Raw genomic sequence first — 24,700 nt, forward strand, 5'->3', positions numbered from 1 at the left:
AGCTTGGATTCGACAATCGACATGTGCAACAATTGTGTGGCAGCTAGATTGCCTCCTGGGTACCTACCTGGCCAATATGGCAGCTGTCCTGGATAGTGTTGTAGCAAGACTGTCAGCCAGATATCTGTCCTGGGCAGGTGGGTAGTGGCTCAGAGAGGCCACTCCTGGGTACTCGTCTTGGGTGGTGTCGCAGCAATGCTGCCCTTCGGGAACCTGTCCTAGGTAGTTTGGGGTTGCAAGGTGGTCTTGCCATCATTATTATTATTATTATTATCATCATTGTTTCCCGGCAGACAACCTGATCACCTTGTAACCTCCCCAGCGCTTAAAACAGTGCTTTGCACATAGTAAGCGCTTAACAAATGCCATCATTATTATCATTATTATCATTGTTTCCCGGCGGACAACTGATCATCATTAATCGTATTTATTGATCATCATCAATCATCATCAATCGTCTTGGGTGGTGTCACAGCAATGCTGCCCTTCGGGAACCTGTCCTAGGTGGTTTGGGGTTGCAAGGTGGTCTTGCCATCATTATTGTTATTATTTTTATCATCATTGTTTCTCGGCAGACAACCTGATCATCTTGTAACCTCCCCAGCGCTTAGAATAGTGCTTTGCACGTAGTAAGCGCTTAACAAATGCTATTATTATTATTATTATTATTATTGTTTCCCGGCGGACAACCTGATCACCTTGTAATCTCCCCAGCACTTAGAATAGTGTTTTGCATGGAGTAAGCGCTTAACAAATGCCATGGTTATTATTATTGTTTCCCAGCGGACAACCTGATCACCTTGTATCCTCCCCAGCGCTTAGAACAGTGCTTTGAACGTAGTAAGCGCTTAACAAATGTTATTATTATTATTATTATTGTTGTTGTTGTTTCCCGGCGGACAACCTGATCACCTTGTAATCTCCCCAGCACTTAGAACAGTGCTTTGCACGGAGTAAGCGCTTAACAAATGCCATGGTTATTATTATTGTTTCCCAGCGGACAACCTGATCACCTTGTATCCTCCCCAGCGCTTAGAACAGTGCTTTGCGCGTAGTAAGCGCTTAACAAATGCCATCATCATCATCATCACCTGTCCCAGGTGATACCGCTGTAAGGCTGTCCCCATGGCACCTGTTTGGGATGGTGCGGCCGCAAGGCTGCCAGAGGGACACCCGATCTGGGTGATGCCACGGCGAGGTTGACCCCGGGTACCCGTCCTGGATGATGCCACACCTGTCCTGGACGGCGACACCAAGGCAGGGCTCGTCCCGGGCTGGGGCGGGGGACATGGGGGCTGCTGTCCCGGGCCGGGCCACTCCCAGCCTGTCACCTGGGTCCTACCCTCGGGGGGGGGGGGGGGCAACAGGGCCGTCCCCGGGCCGTGTCCCCAGTGCGGGGGGCAGGCACGGAGAGGAGGAGGAGGACGGCGGGCCCTCGATGCGGCTGTTGCGCAGCGCGTTGTCCCGCCCCCGCTGCGTTTCCACCGAGCCTGGAAATCGGGGCCCCTGCGGTTGGGAGGCGGGAGCTGCTCCTGCCTGATCCCCGGGCGGGCCCAGGGGGCCCAGGGGGCGAGCAGGGCGGGCTAGCGGGCGGGGAGCGGGGCCCCCGGCTGGCCAGCCCCCCGCTGCCCTCGCTCCCCTCGCTCCCGCAAGGCAATCGGGCACCGGGTGCGGGGCTCTCCATCTCTGCCGCCCGGGGAACCTGCCGGGGGCATCGGTACCCGGGCCAGGCCCAGCTGCAGGGAGAGCGCCGGGCAGAGGCCACCGGGGAGAGCGCCGCAGCCCGGGAAGGCGCGGGGGCATCGTCAGCTGGGGAAGGGGCGGGGGCATCTGTGGTCGGGAAAGCGCAGGGGCATCGGTGTCCGGGGAAGGAGCAGCGTCTGGGGAAGGCTACGGGGCATCACCAGCCGGGGAAGGCGCGGGGCATCAGTGTCCGGGGAAGGAGCAGCGTCTGGGGAAGGCTCAGGGGCATCACCAGCCGGGGAAGGTGCGGGGGCATCAGTGTCCGGGGAAGGAGCAGCGTCTGGGGAAGGCTAGGGGCCATCACCAGCCGGGGAAGGCGCGGGGGCATCAGTGTCTAGGGAAGGAGCAGCGTCTGGGGAAGGCTAAGGGGCATCACCAGCCGGGGAAGGCGCGGGGGCATCAGTGTCTAGGGAAGGAGCAGCGTCTGGGGAAGGCTAAGGGGCATCACCAGCCGGGGAAGGCGCGGGGGCATCAGTGTCTAGGGAAGGAGCAGCGTCTGGGGAAGGCTAGGGGGCATCACCAGCCGGGGAAGGTGCGGGGGCATCAGTGTCCGGGGAAGGAGCAGCATCTGGGGAAGGCTAGGGGGCATCACCAGCCGGGGAAGGCGCGGGGGCATCAGTGTCCGGGGAAGGAACAGCATCTGGGGAAGGCTAGGGGGCATCACCAGCCGGGGGAGGCGCGGGCCATCAGTGTCCAGGGAAGGCACGGGGGCATCAGTGGCCGGTGAAGGGGCGGGGGCATCAGTGACAGAGGAGGCGCGGGGGCATCAGTGTCCAGGGAAGGAGCAGCGTCTGGGGAAGGCTAGGGGGCATCACCGGCCGGGGGAGGCGCGGGGGCATCAGTGGCCGGTGAAGGGGCGGGGGCATCAGTGACAGAGGAGGCGCGGGGGCACCAGTGTCCAGGGAAGGCGCAGCGTCCGGGGAAGGTTAGGGGGCATCAGCAGCTGGGGAAGGTGCGGGGGTATCACCAGGCGGAGGAGGCGCGGGGGCATCAGTGGCCAGGGAAGGAGCAGCGTCCGGGGAAAGAGCGGGGGCATCAGTGGCCGGGAATCAGGGATCAAGGAAGGCTCAGCGGCCGGTAAGGCCGGGGCATCACCAGCCGGGAAAGGCGCGGGGCCATCAGTGTCCAGGGAAGGCGCAGCGTCCGGGAAAGGTTAGGGGGCATCAGCAGGCGGGGAAGGCGCGGGGGCATCAGTGTCCAGGGAAGGAGCAGCGTCCGGGGAAGGTTAGGGGGCATCAGCAGCCGGAGAAGGTTAGGGGGCATCAGCAGCCGGAGAAGGTTAGGGGGCATCAGTGTCCAGGGAAGGAGTAGCGTTCGCGAAGGCCGGGGCATCACCAGCCGGGAAAAAGGCGCGGGGGCATCAGTGGCCGGAGAAGGAGCGGGGTCATTAGCGACCGGGCAAGGCTCGGGGGCCCCAGCAGGTGGGCAAGGCTCGGGGGCCTGCCTCCGAGGGGGCGGTGGGGGGGGGGCGGGGCTGCGGGGCCGCGGGGGGGCGGGGGGCGGATGCAGCGGTCCGGCTCCGGGGCCGGCGCCGGGGCAGCGGGGGACAGCAGCCGCGCCGGCCGCCGCCGGCCCGAGGAGCCAGCACGCCCGCCCGGCGCTTCGCACCCCGCGCTGAGGGCGGAGGGTCGGGCCCGGCCGGGCCCCGGCATGGCTGCCAAGGAGAGGCCGAAAGCCAGGCTCACCAAGGACAGCGTCACCCTGCTGCCCTGCTTCTATTTCGTGGAGGTGAGTGCCGGGGCCCGGAGGACAGGCCGGGGGCGCTGGGGGAAGGAACCGGGCGGGACGGACCCCCACGGGGGCACAGGGGGCTGCGGAGGACGGACCCTCACGGGGGCACGGGGGCTGGGGATGCGGGTTGCTTAGCGGGCCACAGGGAGTTGGGGATGATGGACCCTCAGGGGGTGCAGGGGGTTGGGGATGTGGGATGCTCAGGGGGCACAGGGGTCTGGGGGATGTGGCATGCTCAGGGGGTACAGGGGGTTGGAGATGTGGGATGCTCAGGGGGGCACAGGGGGCTGGGGGATGCGGCATGCTCAGGGAGTACAGGGGATTGGAGATGTGGGATGCTCAGGGGGGCACAGGGGCCTGGGGGATGCGGGATGCTCAGGGGGGCACAGGGGGTTGGAGATGTGGGATGCTCAGGGGGGCACAGGGGGCTGGGGGATGCGGGAAGCTCAGGAGGTACAGGGGGTTGGAGATGTGGGATGCTCAGGGGGGCACAGGGGCCTGGGGGATGAGGGGTGCTCAGGGGGGCACAGGAGCCTGGGGGATGTGGGATGCTCAGGGGGGCACAGGAGCCTGGGGGATGTGGGATGCTCAGGGGGGCACAGGGGCCTGGGGGATGAGGGGTGCTCAGGGGGGCACAGGAGCCTGGGGGATGTGGGATGCTCAGGGGGGCACAGGAGCCTGGGGGATGTGGGATGCTCAGGGGGGCACAGGAGCCTGGGGGATGTGGGATGCTCAGGGGGGCACAGGGGCCTGGGGGATGCGGGATGCTCAGGGGGTACAGGGGGTTGGAGATGTGGGATGCTCAGGGGGGCACAGGGGCCTGGGGGATGCGGGATGCTCAGGGGGTACAGGGGGTTGGAGATGTGGAATGCTCAGGGGGGCACAGGGGCCTGGGGGATGCGGGATGCTCAGGGGGTACAGGGGGTTGGAGATGTGGAATGCTCAGGGGGGCACAGGGGCCTGGGGGATGCGGGATGCTCAGGGGGGCACAGGGGCCTGGGGGATGCGGGATGCTCAGGGGGTACAGGGGGTTGGAGATGTGGGATGCCCAGGGGGGCACAGGGGGTTGGAGATATGGGATGCTCAAGGGGGCACAGGGGGCTTGGGGATACGGGGTGCTCTAGGGGGCACAGGGGACTGGGAGATGCGAGATGGTCACGGGGACACAGGGGGTTGGGGGATGCGGGATGCTCAGGGAGGCACAGGAGCTGGGGATGCGGGACCCTCAGGGGGTCACAAGGGGCTGGGGGATTCAGGATGCTTGGGGGCACAGCGGGAGACAGGGGGTTGGGGACGTGGGGTTCTCAGGGGGGCACAGGGGGCTGGGGGATGTGGGATGCTCAAGGGGCAGAAGGGGTTGGGGATGCGGGATGCTCAGGGGGGCACAGGGGACCTCCTGGGTATGGCCCAGCCTCATGGCTGGGCGAGATGATGAAGGCTTTTGTTAGGTGCCTAATATGTGCCAGGCACTGTACTAAGCTGAGTGACTTTGGGCCAGTCACTTCATTTCTCTGGGCCTCAGTTCCCTCAGCTGTCAAATGGAGATGAAGACTGTGAGCTCCACCTGGGACAACCTGCTTACCTTGTATCTAGCCCTGGCCTTTACAATAGTGCTTGGCACATAGTAAGCATTTAACAAATACCATCATCATTATTGTTATTATTACGCACTGGGGTGAAGATGAGCAAATCGAGTTGAACGCAGCCCCCGTCCCGTCTGGGGCTCACAGTCTTGGCCCCCATTTTCCAGATGAGATCAAAGGGGCCCAGAGCAGTGAAGTGACCCGCCCAAGTTCACACGGCAGACACGTGGCAGAGAGGGGTTGAGCACTCATGACCTTCTGACCCCAGGCCTGTGCTGTAGCCACTATACCATGCTGCTTCTCCATGCGTGCAGGCCTGTATGCGCGTCTGCATCTGTGCACAGCGCAGTGTGCCTGCACCTGGGAGGTGAGCCCAGCCACATTCATTCCTCCAACCACATTTACTGAGCCTTTACTGTGTGAAGAGCACTGGACTAAGCGCTTGGGAGCCACACACAGATGCTGTGGAGGGAAAGGGGGCCCTTTGTGTCATATGAGAGGCAGCGTGATGTAGTGCATAGAGCACGGACCGGCTTGGGAGGCAGGAGGTCATGGGTTCTAATCCCAGCTGTGCCACTTGTCTGCTGAGTGATCTTGGGCTAGTCACTTCACTTCTCTGGGCCTCACTTACTCCATCTGTAAAATGGGGATTGAGACTGTGAGCTTCATGTGAGATAGGGACTGTGTCCAATCTGATTACCAAGTATCTACCTTAGTGCTTTGAACAGTACTTGGCACTTAATGTTATTATTATTATTATTATTGTTAATGTGAGGAGTCCCCATGCAGGTGGGTGCCCTGGAAGGGGAAGGCCCTGGCATGACTGAGCCAGTGGCCCCAATGCCTTCCTGTCCACATTTTAAATTGGGGTTCAGTCTTCTTCTGCCAGGATGCTGCACATCTGGAACTTGTGGAATGGGAGAGGATGTTTGGAAGACCCGAGTATATACTGGATATGTGCAAAATTGTGCTAGGATATTTGTATTAAAAAAAAATGGAGTAAGACTAACCCTCTGAGTAAGACTAACCTGACGCTCTAATCTTGATCCAGATCAGGTCTGCATCATTTGGGCATTAATTCGATGTATAAGAAATGTCCCTTTTCTATTTAATGGCATACTGATAATGTATAGCAGCTCATTTTTGAACCGTTTCTTGGTAGAACTTTAGCTCTAGTGAAGTCATCAACAACAGGCAGCCAATATGAAGGTGGATTTAAAATTGAACTAACGAAAAAAAATGTGCTATGATTTTGGAGGGTTGGATTTATGAGAGATGACAGCTGAAAGGGATCCGTGGACTTGGGGGTTCCTTTCAATAGGAAGACATACTTAAGGAAGAGGTTTATTAAATTAGACAACCAGAGATACAGAGAAGAGAATATGCATTTGGTAGAACTGGGGAAAGATGAAGATGGTAAACAATGTTTCGAGTTGGCTCTAATTACTGAGGGAATGATTTAACAATATTCTGTGTTACTGATTCTGTTCTGCAGTCGCCTAGCCAAATATGGAGGCTTTCTACTTCCAATTAGATTCTGCATTTAAAGGTAAAATATGCAGGTCTCTCTTCATTGAAAGCAATAGTCCAGTGATTATCATCAAAACAACAAAGACGTTGTCTTAGAAATGGAATGTTGGTTACAGATTTCAGACTCTTCCTGCTGCTTAATTTTTTTTAGGGAATGGCCAATTGAAAACATGCTTTCATTTGCAGGAAGGACATGTGGTTTGTGAATTATGTAGGTGTTAGTGAACAAAACCAAGAATCTTAGAGCTGCTAGAATTTTCTAGAGGTCACCTAGGCCAGCCCTCTGCCTCTAATTTCCAGTGCAGGTGACTGCCTGCCCTTTAAATAGAGCTCCATGGATGGAGACTCTTTAGCCTGAATGTGGTTTAGCCACCATGACTGAAAAATCCTCCCTGTATCTAAGCAATCAGTTAATCAATACTATTTATTCACTCATTCAATCATACTTTTGAGCTCTTACTATGTGCAGAGCACTGTATTAAGCACTTGGGAGAGTACAGTATAACAATAACCAGGGACAGTCCCTGCCCACAAGAGTTTACAGCTTAGAGGGGCCGTCAGATTGATCACCTGTGCACAGGTCACTGTGCTAAGCACTTGCAAAAGTACAACGGAAGAAGATATGATCCCTGTTCAGAAATGTTTAAAACCTCCTGGCATAAACACTTTTTCCACATATAGCTTTATGACAAATTGTAGATTATTTTAGTAAAACAAAGCTAAATTATTTGGGACAGGGGAGAGATATGATTTTATTCATTCATTCATTTATTCATTCAATCATATTGATTGAGTGCTCACTGTGTGCAGAGCCCTATACTAAGCAGTTGGAAGAGTACAATGCAACAATAAACAGACACACCCTAGGCCCAAAGAGCTTATGGTCTAGAAGAAATAATAGAAGAGCCAAAAGCCAAATCTGTCGAGGGGAAAAGTCAGAGTTGGGATGGGGCCAACTGTAGATTTGATGTTTCCGTAACAGCCCAGAAGGGAAAGACATTCAGTCTCCCCATGGAGAGAGAGAGTTAAGAATTAATCCAGGAGTTGAGGTCTCCAATGGTGGATTTATATTCAAGCTTGAGAGGGAGGATATTTTCCCATGTAGGATCCAAACCAGGCAGTAAAATGTCTTCTCAAAAGTAAATGCAGTTTGTTTCCAACTACTCAAAGTGTATACTGTATAAAGTAAAACACAGCAGTGATGATAAACACACATAGTCTCTCAAAAGAGCATGGGCTTTGTAGTCAGAGGTCATGGGTTTAAATCCCAGCTCCGCCAATTGTCAGCTGTGTGATTTTGGGCAAGTCACTTAACTTCTCTGTGCCTCAGTTACCTCATCTGTAAAATGGGGATTAAGACTGTGAGGTCCCCGAAGGACAATTTGATCACCTTGTAACCTCCCCAGCGCTTAGAACAGTGCTTTGTACATAGTAAGCACTTGATAAATACCATTATTATTATTGTTATTATTATTATTATTATTATTACTGTTATTGAGTCACACGTCAAGGAATGTGTCTACCAACTCTGTTATATTGTACTCACCCAAGTGCTTAGTTCAGTGGGCTGCACGCAGTAAATGCTCAATACGTATGATTGATTGATTGACAATTAATTGCCGTGAGCACCTGCTAACCACCATCACTCTCTTGCTTTCTCTTTTCTACTGCTCTATCCGAGGGAAAAATTCCAGTCCAATTTTATGACTTTTATTACATTCAACTTGGGCTGTTTGGGTCCCCTAGGGGAACACTAGAGGAGGAAAAAATCAGCTATTGCATAAATGCTTTTTAACTTAGCTTCCGGAAGTTCAACTTGGCTCCAGCCATTTAGAGGGAAAGAGTCAAGTCACAGCAACTCGATCACTAGAATTGTCTAAGGAACAGGGGCTGAAGCAGAGCTACAAACTGTAGCAGTTAGCACCTCAGAATTAGCCCTCGTTTAGACCCATCCATTGCCTCTCATACTGCTGAGGCATCACACAGAATGAACAGTAAAGCTCTTCTTAGTCTAGATCGGGCCCATGAAAATAATGAGAAGAAATGAATAAACCATTTGGTTTCAGTGTGCTTTTCTTAAGTAATATCCTTTGCTTTTCTTCCTGTTTGCCAAGAGAAAAATAAAATGTTCTTGCGTGAAGGGAGCAAGGTGTTAGGGAATAACACAAGTCTGGGAATCAGAGGAGCTGGGTTCTAGTCCCAGCTCTGCCACTGTTTTCCCTACCCCTTAGATTGTGAGCCCTAGATGGGCTGAATTGGATTTTGTTGATGGTAGGAAAATAATCCTAAAGTTAGTCCCTAAAAATGCCTTTCCTATTGGCATGCCTAGCTTGGTCAACACTGCCTGCTACAAAAGCATACATCTGCATCTACCACAGAGTAAATGTCACAGAGGTCTGGAGCGGGGAACATGCCCAAATCTCTTCTGTCACTTCCCTGGCCAACACCAAACAAGGTAATACCTGCCTTTCCCACATCCGAGGATGTTGGGGTGACAAAAATGAGATGAAATGAGTAATGACAACCTTCTCACTGTGCCTGGTTCTCGCCTGTCCCACCGTTGACCCCTGGTTCATGTCCTACCTCTGGCCTGGAATGCCCTCCCTCCTCAAATCCACCAAACTAGCACACTTTTCCTCTTCAAAGCCCTATTGAACACTCACCTCCTCCGGGAGGCCTTCCCAGATTAAGCTCCCCTTTTCTTCTGCTCCCACTCCTTCCTCATCGCTCCACCTCACTCCCTTTGATCTACCCCCCTCCCCACCCCACAGCACTTGTGCATATATGTACATATTTATAATTATAATTCTATTAATTTTTATTAATGATGTGCATGTATCCATAATTTTATTTATTTATAATGATGCTACTGATGCCTGTTTACTTGTTTTGATGTCTGCCTTCCCCCTTCTAGACTGTAAGCCCATTGTGGGCAGGGTTGTCCAGTAAGCGCTCAATAAATACGATTGAATGAATGAATAATGCAAAACCCCTTTGGCTGTTTAGAGTTACAGAAATTCAAGGTAATATTACCACTCCTCCTCCCCTGGTGGAAGGGAATATTTCCTAAATACTTTGCTCCCAGGTCTCTACAAGAGAAAAGAGACACTGGATATAAAAGAGAAACAGGTATCATTACTACTGGCACTACTACTAATGATAATGATTGTCATCTTTGTTAAGCACTTCTGATGTGCCAAGCACTGTACTAAACACTGGGTTAGATACAAAGTAGTCAGGTCAGCACAGTCCCTATCCCCCATAAGACTCAAAGTCAAAGTGAGAGGGAATAAGATTTAATCCCCATTTTACAGATGAGGAAACTGAGGCTCAGAGAACCTAAGTGCCTTGCCCTAGGTCACACAAGCAGGCAAGAGGCAGAGCCGGGATTTGAACCACCTCTGACTCTCTGACCTATGCTTTTCCACAAGGCCAACTGCTTCTCTGGATCCTGAGTCCAAAATCCCGTAAGATTTGGGCAAAATAAACCTTGCTTAAGATTTTTTGTCATTGCTCTTCACAGTATGTCAAGATGCGGGTCAGATGATAATCCAATTGTATACCTAGGAAAATGGAGGTCACAGAAGGACATGATTTGATCCAGATCCAGATCAGAACTGACAGTTTTTAATGGTTTTCTTACCCTTAAAAGCCAAATCAATCCTGAGATGGCTCTAATGACCCACCCATCCTCAGGCTTTATTTCTGCCCCAACTTCTCACCAACTGTAGGAGACCTGATTTATTTTGAGGCCAAAGCTGAGCAGCACCCCATTTCCCTTCTTATGGCCATTTCAGCATTCTGCATCTCCTAGGTTTTGGGGTTCTCACACCCACCCCCTTTCATTCATTCATTCATTCAAACATATTTATTGAGCGCTTACTGTGTGCAGAGCACCGTACTAAGCACTTGGGAAGTACAAGTTGGCAACATATAGAGATGGTCCCTACCCAACAGCGGGCTCACAGTCTAGAAGGGGGAGACAGACAACAAAACAAAACATATTAACAAAATAAAATAAATAGAATAGTAAATAAGTAAAAGTAAAACCTTCCCTTCCCCACACCATAGCATTTATGTACATATCTTTATTCTCTCTTCCTCTTACCTGTAATTTATTTGTGTCTACCTCTCCTGTTAGATTATAAACTCCTTGAGAACAGGGATCATCTCTCCTAACTCTACCATGCTCTCCTAAGTGCTTAGTAGAGTGTTTGTTCACTGGTTTCTGGGAGAGTCCTGAAACAAACCTCATGGAGGTTCCCTGGACCCAATCTGTCCTATGGTCAAATGGACCAGAGCAGTCCTGATGAAGATAGGCTTTAAGGTCTTATGTGCTAAGCACTATGTTAAACGCTGAGGTAAGTACAGGATAATCCTATCAGACACTAGTCAGCCCCATCCTCAGTTCCCAGTCCTCTTTCATCCTTCCTACAAAATACCCAGCTGCATAGCATTTTGAATTTAGGAGCAGTGTTTCCAAATTTCCTAGATAACCCTTGTTTTAACATAGTAGCACTTAGTTGCTTTTGAATTCTGGATTTTGAATTCTGAATTCTCCTACCTCAGATACTTTCACTCATTCAGTCACTCAGTAGTATTTATTGAGCACTTACTGTGTGCACAGCCCTGTACTAAGCCCTTGGAAAATACAATTTGGCAACAAGTAGAGACAATCCCTACCCAACAACAGGCTCACAGTCTAGAAGGGGGCAGACAGACAACAAAACAAAACAAAAAAAGGAGACAGGCATCAATAGCATCAAAATAAATTAATAGAAATGCAGATAGATACACATCATTAATAAAATAAATAGAAGAATAAAGTCATAAATATGTACATATATACACAAGTGCTGTGCGGTGTGGGGGGGGTAGAGCAGAGGGAGGAAGTAGGGGTGATGGGGAGGGGAGGAGGAACAGAGGAAAAGGGGGGCTCAGCCTGGGAAGGCCTCCTGGAGGAGGTGAGCTTTCATTAGGGCTTTGAAGGGGGAAGTGTGCTAGTTAGGTAGATGTGAGGAGGGAGCCTATGACAACCCATTGTGCACACTTTGTTCCTCTAATGCCAATTTACTCACTGCACCTCAGTCTCATCTATCTCACCTCCAACCTCTCACCCACATTCTACCTCTGGCCTGGAATGCCATCCCTTTTCATATCCAACAGACAATTACTCTCCCCACCTTCAAAGCCTTATTGAAGGTACATCTCCTTCAACAGGCCTTCCCTGACTAAGCCCTCATTTCCTCTTTTCCCACTCCCTTCAGCATCACAGTGACTTGCTCCCTTTATTCACCACTCCCACTTGTAGCCTCACAGCACCATATTCATGTTCATAATTTTTTTTTATATTAATGTCTCTCTCCCCATCTAGACTGTAAGCTCACTGTGGGCAGGGAATGTCTGTTATATTGTTGTGCTGTACTCTTCCAAGTGTTTAGTGCAGTGCTCTGCACAAGGTAAGCACTTAATAAATATGATTGATTGATTGATTGAGTTTTGTCACATAAAACAGTGTTTCTTCAAAATATGCCTTTGAGAATTTTTGAGCATTGAAATATGCACCTCGACTCATTCTTGAAAAGAGTTTCAATAAAAACAAGTTCCATTTTTTTTAATGGTATTTGCTAAGGGCTCAATATATGCCAGGCACTGTAATAAGCACAGGGATAGATTAGATGCAAGCTAATCAGGTTGGACACATTTCATGCCCCACAAGGGACTCACGGTCTTGACCCCCTTTTTACAAATGAGGTAATTGAGGGCCAGAGAAGTTAAGTGACTTACCCAAGGTCATACAATGGAGAAGTGGCAGAGCTGGGATTCAAACCCGGGTCCTTCTGACTCTCAGGTCCCTGTTCTATCCACTAGGCCACAGTACTTCTAAAATCCATTCCAAAATCAGAACTTTCTAATCCTGTTTTTCATGGCCTGTCTTACATTTAGACATTTGAAACAGTATTTTTTTTAAATGACTTTATTCTCCAACTGAAAAATCTGCACTTTCATCCTCTTCAGTAAGCCTTTAGAATTAAGAGAGATTACAGGATTTCACATTTTGTGGTTCCTCATACCCCATATTGTTCCCACCAACTCTTTGATTTAGTATAGAGCAGATACATTGTAGCTGTTTTATACAAAAAAAATTAATTTGATCTGAATTCTGCAGGTGGGATTTAGATTGGAGCTCTTTTGATAGCCAGAGATAAGAAGGGAAAGTGGGGAAACAGGACCAGAGTATTTTGATACTATGGCGAAAAGTGCAAAGACAGTGAACAAGAAAATAACGTATTAAGAAATTGAGATTCTGTGTCACCATAATAACTTTTATCTATGCTTCAATTTCACCGAACTGATTGATAAATTAATGGAATGTATTGAGTCCTTACTGTGTACAAAATACTTTGTAAGCATTTGGGAAAGTACAATAACCCAGAGTTGGTATAAGTGATCCCTGCCCACAAGGAGTTTACAGGCTGTAGAGGGAGAAAGACCTTAAAATGGATTAGGAATAGGGCAAATAATAGAATATAAGTATATTTAAGTGGCTCAGTGGAAAGAGTACGGGCTTGGGAGTCAGAGGTCATGGGTTCTAATCTTGACTCCGCTACTTGTCTGTTGTGTGACTTTGGGCAAATCACTTAATCACTTAACTTCTCTGTGCCTCAGTTATTTCATCTGTAAAATGGGGATTAGGACTGTGAGCCCCATGTGGGACAACCTAATCACCTTGTATCCTCCCAACACTTAGAACAGTGCTTTGCACATAGTAAGCGCTTAACAAATACCATTATTATTATTATTATTATTATTAACATAAGTGCTGTGGGCCTGGGTGGGGTATTAAAGTGCTTAAAGGGAACATAGTCAAGTGCATTGTTGACAGAGGGGAAGGCAGGGAGGGGAGATACTACAACTCATCCTGCACACTTTTCTCTTCTACTGCCAACCTCCTCACTGCGCCTCCATCTCATCTTTCTCACTGCCGACCCCTCACCCACATCCTGCCTCTGGCCTGGAATGCCCTCCCTCCTCCAATCCAACAGACAATTACTCTCCCCTGCTTCAGAGATCTATTGAAGGCACATCTCCTCCCAGAGGCCTTCCCTGAATAAGCCTACTTTTCCTCTTCTCTTGCTCCCTTCTGAATCGCCCTGACTTGCTCCCATTGTTCTTCACCCAACTCAGCCCCACAACACTCATGTACATATCTGTAATTTAGGTCTTTACATTAATGTATGTCTCCCCCTCCCAATTAATCAATTAATTAATGATGGTATTTATTTAGTGCTTACTTTGTGCTAGGTACTGTACTAAGCACCGGGGTGGATACAAGCAAATCAAGTTGGACACAGTCTATCTAGACTGTAAGCTCGTTCTGGGCAGGGAATATATCTGTTTATTGTTCTATTGTACTTTCCCAAGTGCTTAGTACAGTGTTCTGCAAAGAGGAAGTGCTCAACAAATGACTGAATGAATGAATAAAGGGATATAGATAACAATACCTATATGACTTCTACCTACCTCAAATGGATTAATGAAGTAACAAGTCTATAAAGTGAAGAGAAGATAATATTGAAAATCTGTGAGTGCCCTAAAGCTTAGCTCTGTAATGAGTGCTTAAAGAGAATATGATGACTGACTAGCCTGAAACTGTGTGTTTTTCTTGGTATTTTCCATTTTAGATAACTAGTAAAAGATTGTCCCTCTCCCATCTGGAACCCCGAAGTCACTGCATTATCTGATGCATTGTGATCTGCCTGAGGTGGCAAAATAATCCCAAAGGTATTTCATATCAGATTGCCTAGCTAGTGTGGACTCTGCCTGCCTGGAAAACAAAAGGTGTAGCCACCACAGGAAAGTGCCCCCAAAACCAGGATGAGGGAAGGATGCCCTCATCTCTTCAGTCACCTCCCTTACCTATTACCTGCAAGCTGCACTCTCATTTGTGGGGTCTATGGAAGTCTCAACAGTGAAATTTGCATCACATTCAATCTGTCTCACTCACTCCCGTATGCCTTCCTCCAATTTGTACTGCTAACCCTCAGTCCTGGATCACCTCCAAAGTCCGCATCCTTCGCTCCACTGCATGGAATGGCCTTGTGTCCATATGCTGGCTGGAATTCAGATATCAGGCTTGAGGTCCACCTCACGTTTATCCTTGTGTGACCAACTCTGACCTCTCCTCCACCCAGCAAAATTATTACTCCATGCTTATTGACTCCCATGCCCATTGCCCTTGCCAGTTATTCCAGATATCTAACTCCATCCTCAAACCCCATACCCCCCAATCTGTTGTCCCTAAAGACCTGACCACATACTTTATTGAGAAAATTGAAACCTTTAGACGTGATCTCCCTAAAATCTTCCCTGCTCCTGTCCAGTCCCTCCCTCCCCCTGTCCCTTTTTCAACATTCCCATCTTTCCCAACAGCATTTTAAGAGGAGATCTCCTGACTTCTCCCAAAATCCACCCCTTCCACCTGGTCCTCCAATCCCATTTCTTCACAGCTTACTGAAACACTTGCCCCCTCCCTTCTTCATTTCCTGACCACCATCTTCAACTGTTCACTCTCTAATGAAGATGAATTGAGAGAATTTAGTGACAGATTGAATATGTAGGTTGAATGAAAGAGAAGAGTTGAGGATAACACCAAGGTTGTGGGCTTCTGAGACAGAAAGGATAATAATAACAATAATAATAATGATAGCATTTGTTAAACGTTTGTCACTCTCCTATGTTCACTCTTTTTCTCCACTGCTTTCAAAGATACTCATGCCTCCCCAACCTAAAAAAGCCTCCCTTGACCCCACGGCTCCCTCCAGTTATTACACAAACTCCTTCCTATCAAACTCCCTGAATGAGTTGTCTATACTCACTGTCTCCAATTCCTCTCCTCCAATTCTCTCCTTGACCTCCTCTAATCTGGATTCTGCCCCCTTGGGTCCACATAAACTGCCCTTTCAAAGTTCACAAATGAACTCCTTCTGGACTAATCCAATGGCTTCTACTCCATCCTAATCCTTCTCAACCACTTGGTTACCTTCAACACTGTCGACCAGCCCCTTCTCCTGGAAACATTATTGAACCTTGACTTCACTGACACAGTCCTCTCCTTACTCTCCCTTAATGTCTCTGGCTGTTCATTCTCAGTCTCTTTCATGGGTCTCCCACCCCTAACTATGGGAGTCCCTCAAAGGTCAGTTCTATTCTCCATCTACATCCACTCCCTTGGTGAACTAATTCCTTCCCACGGCTTCACACTACCACCTTTACGTGGATGCTTCCCAAATCTACATCTCCAGCTCTGATCCCTCTCCTTCTCTGCAGTCTTACATATCTTCCTGCCTTCAGGACATCTCTCCTTAGATGCCCCACTGACACCTCAAACATAACATGTCCAAAACAGAACTCTTCATCCTCCCACCTTAACCCTCTTCTCCGCCTGACTTTCCCATTACTGTAGATGGCACCACCATCTTTCATTGTGTCTTAAAGGGAAGAGCTTGGGCTTGGGAGTCAGAGGTCATGGGTTCTAATCCCAGCCCCCGCCACTTGTCAGCTGGGTGACTTTGGGCAAGTCATTTAACTTCTCTGTGCCTCACCTACCTCATCTGTAAAATGGGGATTAAGACTGTGAGCCCCACGTGGGATAACCGGATTACCTTGTATCTACCCCAGCGCTTAGAGCAGTGCTTGGTAAATAGTAAATGCTTAACAAATGCTATCATTATTATTATTGTTATTATTATCCTTTCTTTCTCAGAAGCCCACAACCTTGGTGTTATCCTCAACTCTTCCATTCAACCTACATATTCAATCTGTCAATAAATCCTGTCAATTCATCTTCACATCATCACTCACAGCTGCCCTTTCTTCTCCATCCAAACTGCTACCTCTTTAATCCAAGCACTTAACTGCCTTGATAACCATATCAGCCTCCTTGTTGACCACCCTGCCTCCTGTCTCTCCCTACTCCAGTCCTTACTTCATTCTGCTGCCCAAATAATTTCTCTACAAAAGCGCTGTCAGTCCGTGTTTCCCCACTCCTCGAGAATCTCCAGGGGTTACCTATCCACCTCCTCATCAAACAGAATTTTTTTACCAACTGCTCTAAAGCACTCAACAACTTTGTCCCATCCTACCTTACTTCACTGCTTTCCTACTACAGCTCAGCCCACACAGTTATGCACCTTTAGTGTCAACCTGCTCCTTATGTCTCAATCTCATCTTTCTTGCTGCTGACCTCACCTACATTCATTCATTAATTCAATCGTATTTACTGAGCACTTACTGAATGCAGAACACTGTACTAAGCACTTGGGAAGCACTGGGCTGAAACCCTATGTCCGCCACCCCACCACCCCCCACACACACTTTCATATCTGACAATCAATCGCTCTCTCCACCTTCAAAGTTTTACTGGAGGCACAGCTCCTTCAAGAGGCCTTCCCTAACTAAGCCCTCATTTCCTCTTCTCCCTCCTCCTTTTACCTCACCCTTGCACTTGAATTTACCCTCTCTACTCACCCCTCCCTCAGCACCACAGCACATATGTACTTATTTATATTAATGTATGTCTCCCCTTCTACAGTGTAAATTCATTTTGGGCAGGGATCATGTTTACCATCTCTGTTATATTGTACTCTCCCAAGTGCTTAGTACAATGATCTGCACACAGTAAGTGCTCAATAATTATAATCATAATAATTATATTATATTATTATATATAATAACTATAATCATTATGATTGATTGATCTGTCACCAAATCCTGTCAGTTCTACTCCCATAACATCACTAGCATCTATCCGTTGTTCCATCCAAGCACTTATTTCTCACCCTGACTACTGTATCAGCCTCCTTGCTGTCTCACCCTGTCTCCTGTCTCTCCCCACTCCAATTCACACTTCACTCTTTTGCAGCTTGGATCATTCTTCTAAAAACCATTCAGCCCACATCTCCCCACTTCTTCAAAACTTTCCATGGTTGCCCATCCACCTCCACAATAAACAGAAACTTCTTACCATTAGCTCTAAGGCACTCCATCAGTTCTCTCCATCTTACCTTACCTAGGTAATCTACTGCAACCCAACCCTCATCCTCTTCTAATGCCAATCTACTCTCTGTACCTTGACCTCGTTTATAATAATAATAATGGCATTTGTTAAGCGTTTACTATGTGTGAAGCACTGTTCTAAGTGCTGGAACAATGGTATTTGTTAAGCACTTACTATGTGCCAGGCATTGTTCTAAGTGTTGGGGTAGATTCAAGCTTAATGGTTTGGACACAGTCCCTGTCCCATATAGGGTGACTCACAGTCTTCATCCCCATTTACAGATAAGGGAACTGAGACAGAGAAGTGAAGTGACTTTCCCACATTCACACAGCAGACATGTGGTGGAGACACGATTAGAACCCATGACCTTCTGACTCCCAGATTTGTGCTCTATCCACTATGCAACACTGCTCTCATCCTACCACCTACCCCTTGCCCACATCCTCTTTCAATCCTGGATCTCCCTTCCCATTCACATCTGTCAATCCACCAGCCAGCAACTTGCCTTAATCTGGGAGGGAACAGAAGACCTGATGTTCTCACCCAAGCGCTTAGTACAGTGGAGTAAGTGGTCAATAAAAACCATCTCTTCTTTGCTGCCCAGCCAGGCTCTCTGCTGTGCATCAATCGCATTTAACAAGTGCTGCCTATTCATTCATTCATTCAGTCATATTTATTGAGCGCTTATTGTGCACAGAGCACTGTACTTGAAAATTACACTGTACAGAGAGCTTGAAAAGTATAATTCAGCAATAAAGAGAGAGAATCCCTGCCCATACTGGGCTTACAGCCTATTGTGTGCCAAATCCCATATTAAGTGCTTTAGAGAGCACAATAGAGTTAATAGATATGATTCCAAGGGCCACAGCATGAAGAGTAGAAAATCCTGACCCTAACTGACCCAAGGTTAGGAAGGATTTTACGCATATGGAGTGGAAGGTCTAGGTGGGGAATCCCAGACTGGAAATCCCTATTTGCCAACACACTTGCCTGGACAGGAAGGAGAGTGGTAAATCAATCTATATTATTTATTAGGCACCTATTTTCAGAGTACTGAACCATGCACCTAACTACTAAAGAGTTAGTATACATGTAAGTTCATTGTGGACAGGGAATATGTCAGCTAATTCTGTTGTATTTTACTTTCCTAAGGGCTTAGTACAGTGCTCTGAACATAGTTAGCACTCAATAACTAGGATTGATAGTTGATCCCAATGCTTAAGGTTTTAACAATCTAATGGGTTTAGTTTGGGATTGAGAGACTGAGAGTTTAAATTGACAGACCCTCCTCTGCCTCTCACCTCCTGTCACCAAATTCTGTCAGTTCTACCTTCAAAACGACACTTAAATCATGCCCTTACCTCTCCATCATCATCAACCTCATCGCTATTTATTGAGTGTATACTGTGTGAAGAGCACTGTACTTCACACAAGCGCTTGGGCAAGTACAATTCATTCATTCAATCGTATTCATTCATTCAATCGTATTTATTGAGCACTTACTGTGTGTAGAACACTGTACTAAGCGCTTGGGACATACAAGTTGGCAACATATTGAGACAGTCCCTATCCAACAATGGACTCACAGTCTAGAAGGGGGAGGGAGTTGGTAAACACACTCCCTACCCATAATGAGTTTACAGTCTCCATTTAAACTGCTACTATGCTGATCCAAGCATCTATCATTTCCTGCCTTACCTACAGCAACCGTCTCCTCACTGAACTCCCTGACTTCAGTCTCCCTCAACTCCACTCCATACTTTGCTGGCCAGAGTAGTTTTCAAAAAAAAAAAATCAGTCCACATTTCCCCACTCCTCAAGAACCTCCAGTACTTGCCCATTCACTTCTGCATCAAATGGAATCACCTTATCATAGGCTTTGGAGCACTAAGGCACCTTGCCCCCTCCTGCCTTGCCTCATTGAATTCCTGCTGCAGCCCAGCCCACACACTTGGCTCCCCTAATGCCAACCTAATCATTGTACCTCAATCTCCTCTGTCTCACCACCGACCCCTTGTCCACGTCCTCCCACAGGCTGATGCTTCTCCCTTCTCAGGCCCCCGGTTCCTCCCCCTCCTCCTTCCCTCACCCCCAACGATCTGGCCTCCTACTTCATTAACAAAATTAAATCCATCAGTTCCGACCTCCCCAAAGTCTCTTCCCCCCTTTCTCCAACCCCCCGGCTCTCAACACTCTCTGCTACTCTCCCATCCTTCCCAACGGTATCCTCAGAGGAGCTCTCCTCCCTCCTCTCAAGTGCTAACTCCGGCCACCTGTGCTTCTGACCCCATTCCCTCTCATCTCATGAAATCTCTCGCTCCATCCCTTCTCCCCTCCTTAACTTCCATCTTCAACCACTCACTCTCCACTGGTTCCTTCCCCTCTGCCTTCAAACATGCCCATGTCTCTCCCATCCTAAAAAAACCCTCTCTTGACCCCACCTCATTTTCTAGTTATCGTCCCATATCCCTCCTACCAGTCCTTTCCAAACTCCTTGAACGAGTTGTCTACAGGCGCTGCCTAGAATTCCTCAACAACAACTCTCTCCTCGACCCCCTCTAGTCTGGCTTCCGTCCCCTTCATTCCACGGAAACTGCCCTCTCAAAGGTCACCAATGACCTCCTGCTTGCCAAATCCAACGGCTCATAATCTGTCCTAATCCTCCTCGACCTCTCAGCTGCCTTTGACACTGTGGACCACCCCCTGCTCCTCAACACACTATCTGACCTTGGCTTCACAGACTCCGTCCTCTCCTGGTTCTCCTCTTATCTCTCCGGTCGTTCTTTCTCAGTCTCTTTTGCAGGCTCCTCCTCCCCGTCCCATCCTCTTACTGTGGGGGTTCCCCAAGGTTCAGTGCTTGGTCCCCTTCTGTTCTCAATCTACACGCACTCCCTTGGTGACCTCATTCGCTCCCACGGCTTCAACTATCATCTCTACGCTGATGACACCCAGATCTACATCTCTGCCCCTGCTCTCTCCCCCTCTCTCCAGGATTGCATCTCCTCCTGCCTTCAGGACATCTCCCTCTGGATGTCTGCCTGCCACCTAAAGCTCAACATGTCAAAGACTGAACTCCTTGTCTTCCCTCCCAAACCTTGTCCTCTCCCTGACTTTCCCATCTCTGTTGATGGCACTACCATGCTTCCCGTCTCACAAGCCTGCAACCTTGGTGTCATCCTCGACTCCGCTCTCTCATTCACCCCTCACATCCAAGCCGTCACCAAAACCTGCCGGTCTCAGCTCCGCAACATTGCCAAGATCCGCCCTTTCCTCTCCATCCAAACTGCTACCCTGCTCATTCAAGCTCTCATCCTATCCCATCTGGACTACTGCACCAGCCTTCTCTCTGATCTCCCATCCTCGTGTCTCTCTCCACTTCAATCCATACTTCATGCTGCTGCCCGGATTATCTTTGTCCAGAAACGTTCTGGGCATATTACTCCCCTCCTCAAAAATCTCCAGTGGCTACCAATCAATCTGTGCATCAGGCAGAAACTCCTCACCCTGGGCTTCAAGGCTCTCCATCCCCTCACCCCCTCCTACCTCACCTCCCTTCTCTCCTTCTACAGCCCAGCCCACACCCTCCGCTCCTCCGCCGCTAATCTCCTCACTGTACCTCGTTCTCACCTGTCCCGCCATCGACCCCCGGCCCACGTCATCCCCCAGGCCTGGAATGACCTCCCTCTGCCCATCCGCCAAGCTAGCTCTCTTCCTCCCTTCAAGGCCCTGCTGAGAGCTCACCTCCTCCAGGAGGCCTTCCTAGACTGAACCCCTTCCTTCCTCTCCCCCTCGTCCCCCCTCTCTCCCCCCCATCTTACCTCCTTCCCTTCCCCACAGCACCTGTATATATGTATATATGTTTGTACATATTCATTACTGTATTTATTTATTTATTTTACTTGTACATATCTATCCTATTTATTTTATTTTGTTAGTATGTTTGGTCTTGTTCTCTGTCTCCCCCTTTTAGACTGTGAGCCCACTGTTGGGTAGGGACTGTCTCTATATGTTGCCAATTTGTACTTCCCAAGCGCTTAGTACAGTGCTCTGCACATAGTAAGCGCTCAATAAATACGATTGATGATGATGATGATGATGATGCTCCCTCCCACTTTTTTTACAACAGACCACCACTCTCCTCACCTTCAAAGCCCTATAAAATCACATCTACAAAAGGCCTCCTGTTTAAGCCATCCTTTAAGCACCCATTAAGCACTTGATAGCCACCACTCCCTAGCCAGACAGCATTTATGTACCTATCTATAATTTATTGTAATGTCTTTTTCCCCCTCTAAACTGTATGCTCCTTGTGGAGAGGGAATGTGTCTACAAACTCTAAAGCATTGTACACTACTAAGTGCTTAGTACAGTGGTCTACACAGAGTAGTTGCTCAGTAGATATGAATGATTGATTATGTTGTCCTTGTCAATTTAAGTCTTGATTGACTGATTTAAGAATGCCATGTCAGACAGGAAATGAAAAGAAGAGAGATAAGGGTCATAAGTGTGGATTTACCTTGCAGGAGAAATTTCTTCTGATGTTGCCTTAAGGATCTTAAATTGGCATCTTTGTTTTCCTTTCCTGGAGAAAGACAATTAGAAGGGGAAAGCCAGTTCTGCTCATTAGAGATCTCTTTAAAGGAAGAGGAGCATAGACTCTCCATGGGCCCATCCTAGGCCTCCTGGAAGAGAAGCTTTATAGTGTGTTACAGTAGTGTTAGTTCTTCAGAAAGCCTGGAAATGAGTCCTATGACTTCTGCCCTGTCTCCAAGGTCTCCAATTACATCTTTCTTGCCAAATTCAAAGGTTTCTATTCTATCCTAATTCTCCTAGGCCACTCAACTGTCTTCAACACTAGGGACCACTTCCTTCTGGAAACATTATCTAACCTTGGCTTCACTGAAACTGTCCTTTCATCCTAGTTCTCCTCCTATCTCTCTGGCTGCTCATTCTCAGTATTTTTCATAAGTCCCTCCTTTCCCTCCCAGCTTCTAACTGTGTGAGTCCCTCAAGGACAATATGGCCTAGTGGATAGAGGATGGGCTTGGGAGTCAGTAGGACCTGAGTTCTAATCCTGCCTCTGCCACTTGTCTGCTCTGTGACCTTGAGCAAGTCACTTACCCTCTCTGTGCCTTAGTACCTCATTTGTAAAATGGGGATTAGGACTGTGAACCTCACGTGGGACATAGACTAAGTCTAACCTGATTAGCTTGTACCTACCCTACTGCTTAGTACAGTGTCTGGCACTAAGTGCTTTAACGAATTCCATTTTTTAAAAAGGCTTAGTTTTGGGTCCCTCCTAGTCTCCATTAAATCTACTCCCCTTGAGAACTCATTTACTTCCATCAACTACCATTTTTACATGGATGACTCCCAAATCTACATCTCTAACTCTGACCTCTTCTCCTCTCTGGAAACTCACTTTTCCTTCTGCCTTAAGGACATCTATCTGTATGTATATGTACCTCCATCATCTCAAATTCAGCACATACAAAACAAAATCCTTATCTTCCCTCCAAAACTCTCTCCTCCGCCAGGCTTTCCTATCAATAAGGGCTGGAGTAAATAATAATAATAATAATGATGGCATTTGTTAAGCACTTACTATGTGCAAAGCACTGTACAGGGGAAGCAGCATGGCTCAGTGGAAAGAGCACTGGCTTTGGTGTCGGAGAGCATGTGTTCAAATCCTGGCTCTGCCAATTGTCAGCTGTGTAACTTTGGGCAAGTCATGTAACTTCTCTGTGCCTCAGTTCCCTCATCTGTAAAATGGGGATTAAGACTGTGAGTCCCACCGTGGGACAACCTAATCAACTTGTAACCTCCCCAGCGCTTAGAACAGTGCTTTGCACATAGTAAGTGTTTAACAGATGCCATTATTATTTACAAGATAATCAAATTAGACCCAATCTGGGTTCCACATGGAGCTCACAGCCTTAATCCCCATTTTACAGATGAGGGAACTGAGAAGTTAAGTGACTTGCCCAATGCCCTACAGGAGATTAGTGGTAGAGCCTGGGGTAGAACCCAGTTCCTCTAACTCCCGGGCCCATGACCTTACCAGTAAGCCATGCTACTTCTCATTTCTCTACCATCTTCCCTGCCCCACAATCCCATAACCTTAGCATTATCCCTGATTCATCCCTCTCATTCAACCCACGTACTGGTCATTCCCAAATCCTGTAAATTCTAGTTTCCTAACATTTCTAGAATCCATCCCTTCTCCATCCAAACTGCTACCACACTGGTCCAAGCACTTATATCTCTCCTTGACTACTGCATCAGACTTTTCACTGACCTCCCCTCCTCTTTTCTCTCCATGTCTCCTGCCATATTTCACACTGCTACCTAGAACCTTTATTACAAAATCATTCACTGCAAATCTCTCCCTTCTTAAGTATTTACAGTGGTTGCCTGTCAATCTCCACATTAAGCAAAAACTCCTCACCATTGGCTTTTAGGCATTCAATCAGCTTTCCCCCCCCACCACACACACACCTATCTTCACTCCTCTCCCATTCCAACCCAGCCCACACACCTTGTTCCTATTGCCAACCTATTCACTGTATCTCACTCTTTTCTCTTCTGCTGTTGACCCCTTGTTCACATCATACCCCTTTCTATTTACAGACTACTACCACTATCTTCCCCCTTTTAGACTGTGAGCCCACTGTTGGGTAGGGACTGTCTCTATATGTTGCAAACTTGTACTTCCCAAGAGCTTAGTACAGTGCTCTGCACACAGTAAGCATTCAATAAATACGATTGATGATGATCTTCAAAGGCTTACTAAAGTCATTTCATTGCCAGGAAGCCATCTCTAACTCTCCCCGCTTTGCTCCCCCATTTTCACTTCCTTCTTATTAACTTAGTCCCATTTACATAGTCACTCCACCCCAAACCAATATTCATTCACTCATTCATTCAATTCAATTGTATTTATTGAGCACTTACTGTGTGCAGAGAACTGTACTAAGTGCTTGGAGAGTACAATTTGGCAACAAATAGAGACAATCCCTACCCAACAATGGGCTCACAGTCTAGAAAGGGGAAG

The 24,700-nt window shown here is 48.2% G+C and overlaps 1 protein-coding gene across 1 annotated transcript in view; it reads left to right on the top strand.

The window, feature by feature from the left end:
- Nucleotides 1-3,328: 3,328 nt before the first annotated feature.
- The window catches only part of PLPPR4 (phospholipid phosphatase related 4), a 72,969-nt gene continuing 51,597 nt past the window's right edge, over nt 3,329-24,700 (top strand). The window contains exon 1 of the mRNA XM_038745478.1: nt 3,329-3,471. Coding sequence (XP_038601406.1) covers nt 3,394-3,471 — 78 coding nt within the window. The 5' untranslated portion in view covers nt 3,329-3,393. The remainder of the gene's footprint in view (nt 3,472-24,700) is intronic.

The sequence above is a fragment of the Tachyglossus aculeatus genome, chromosome 4 (genome assembly GCF_015852505.1).
Source record: "Tachyglossus aculeatus isolate mTacAcu1 chromosome 4, mTacAcu1.pri, whole genome shotgun sequence".
Classification (NCBI taxonomy): domain Eukaryota; kingdom Metazoa; phylum Chordata; class Mammalia; order Monotremata; family Tachyglossidae; genus Tachyglossus; species Tachyglossus aculeatus.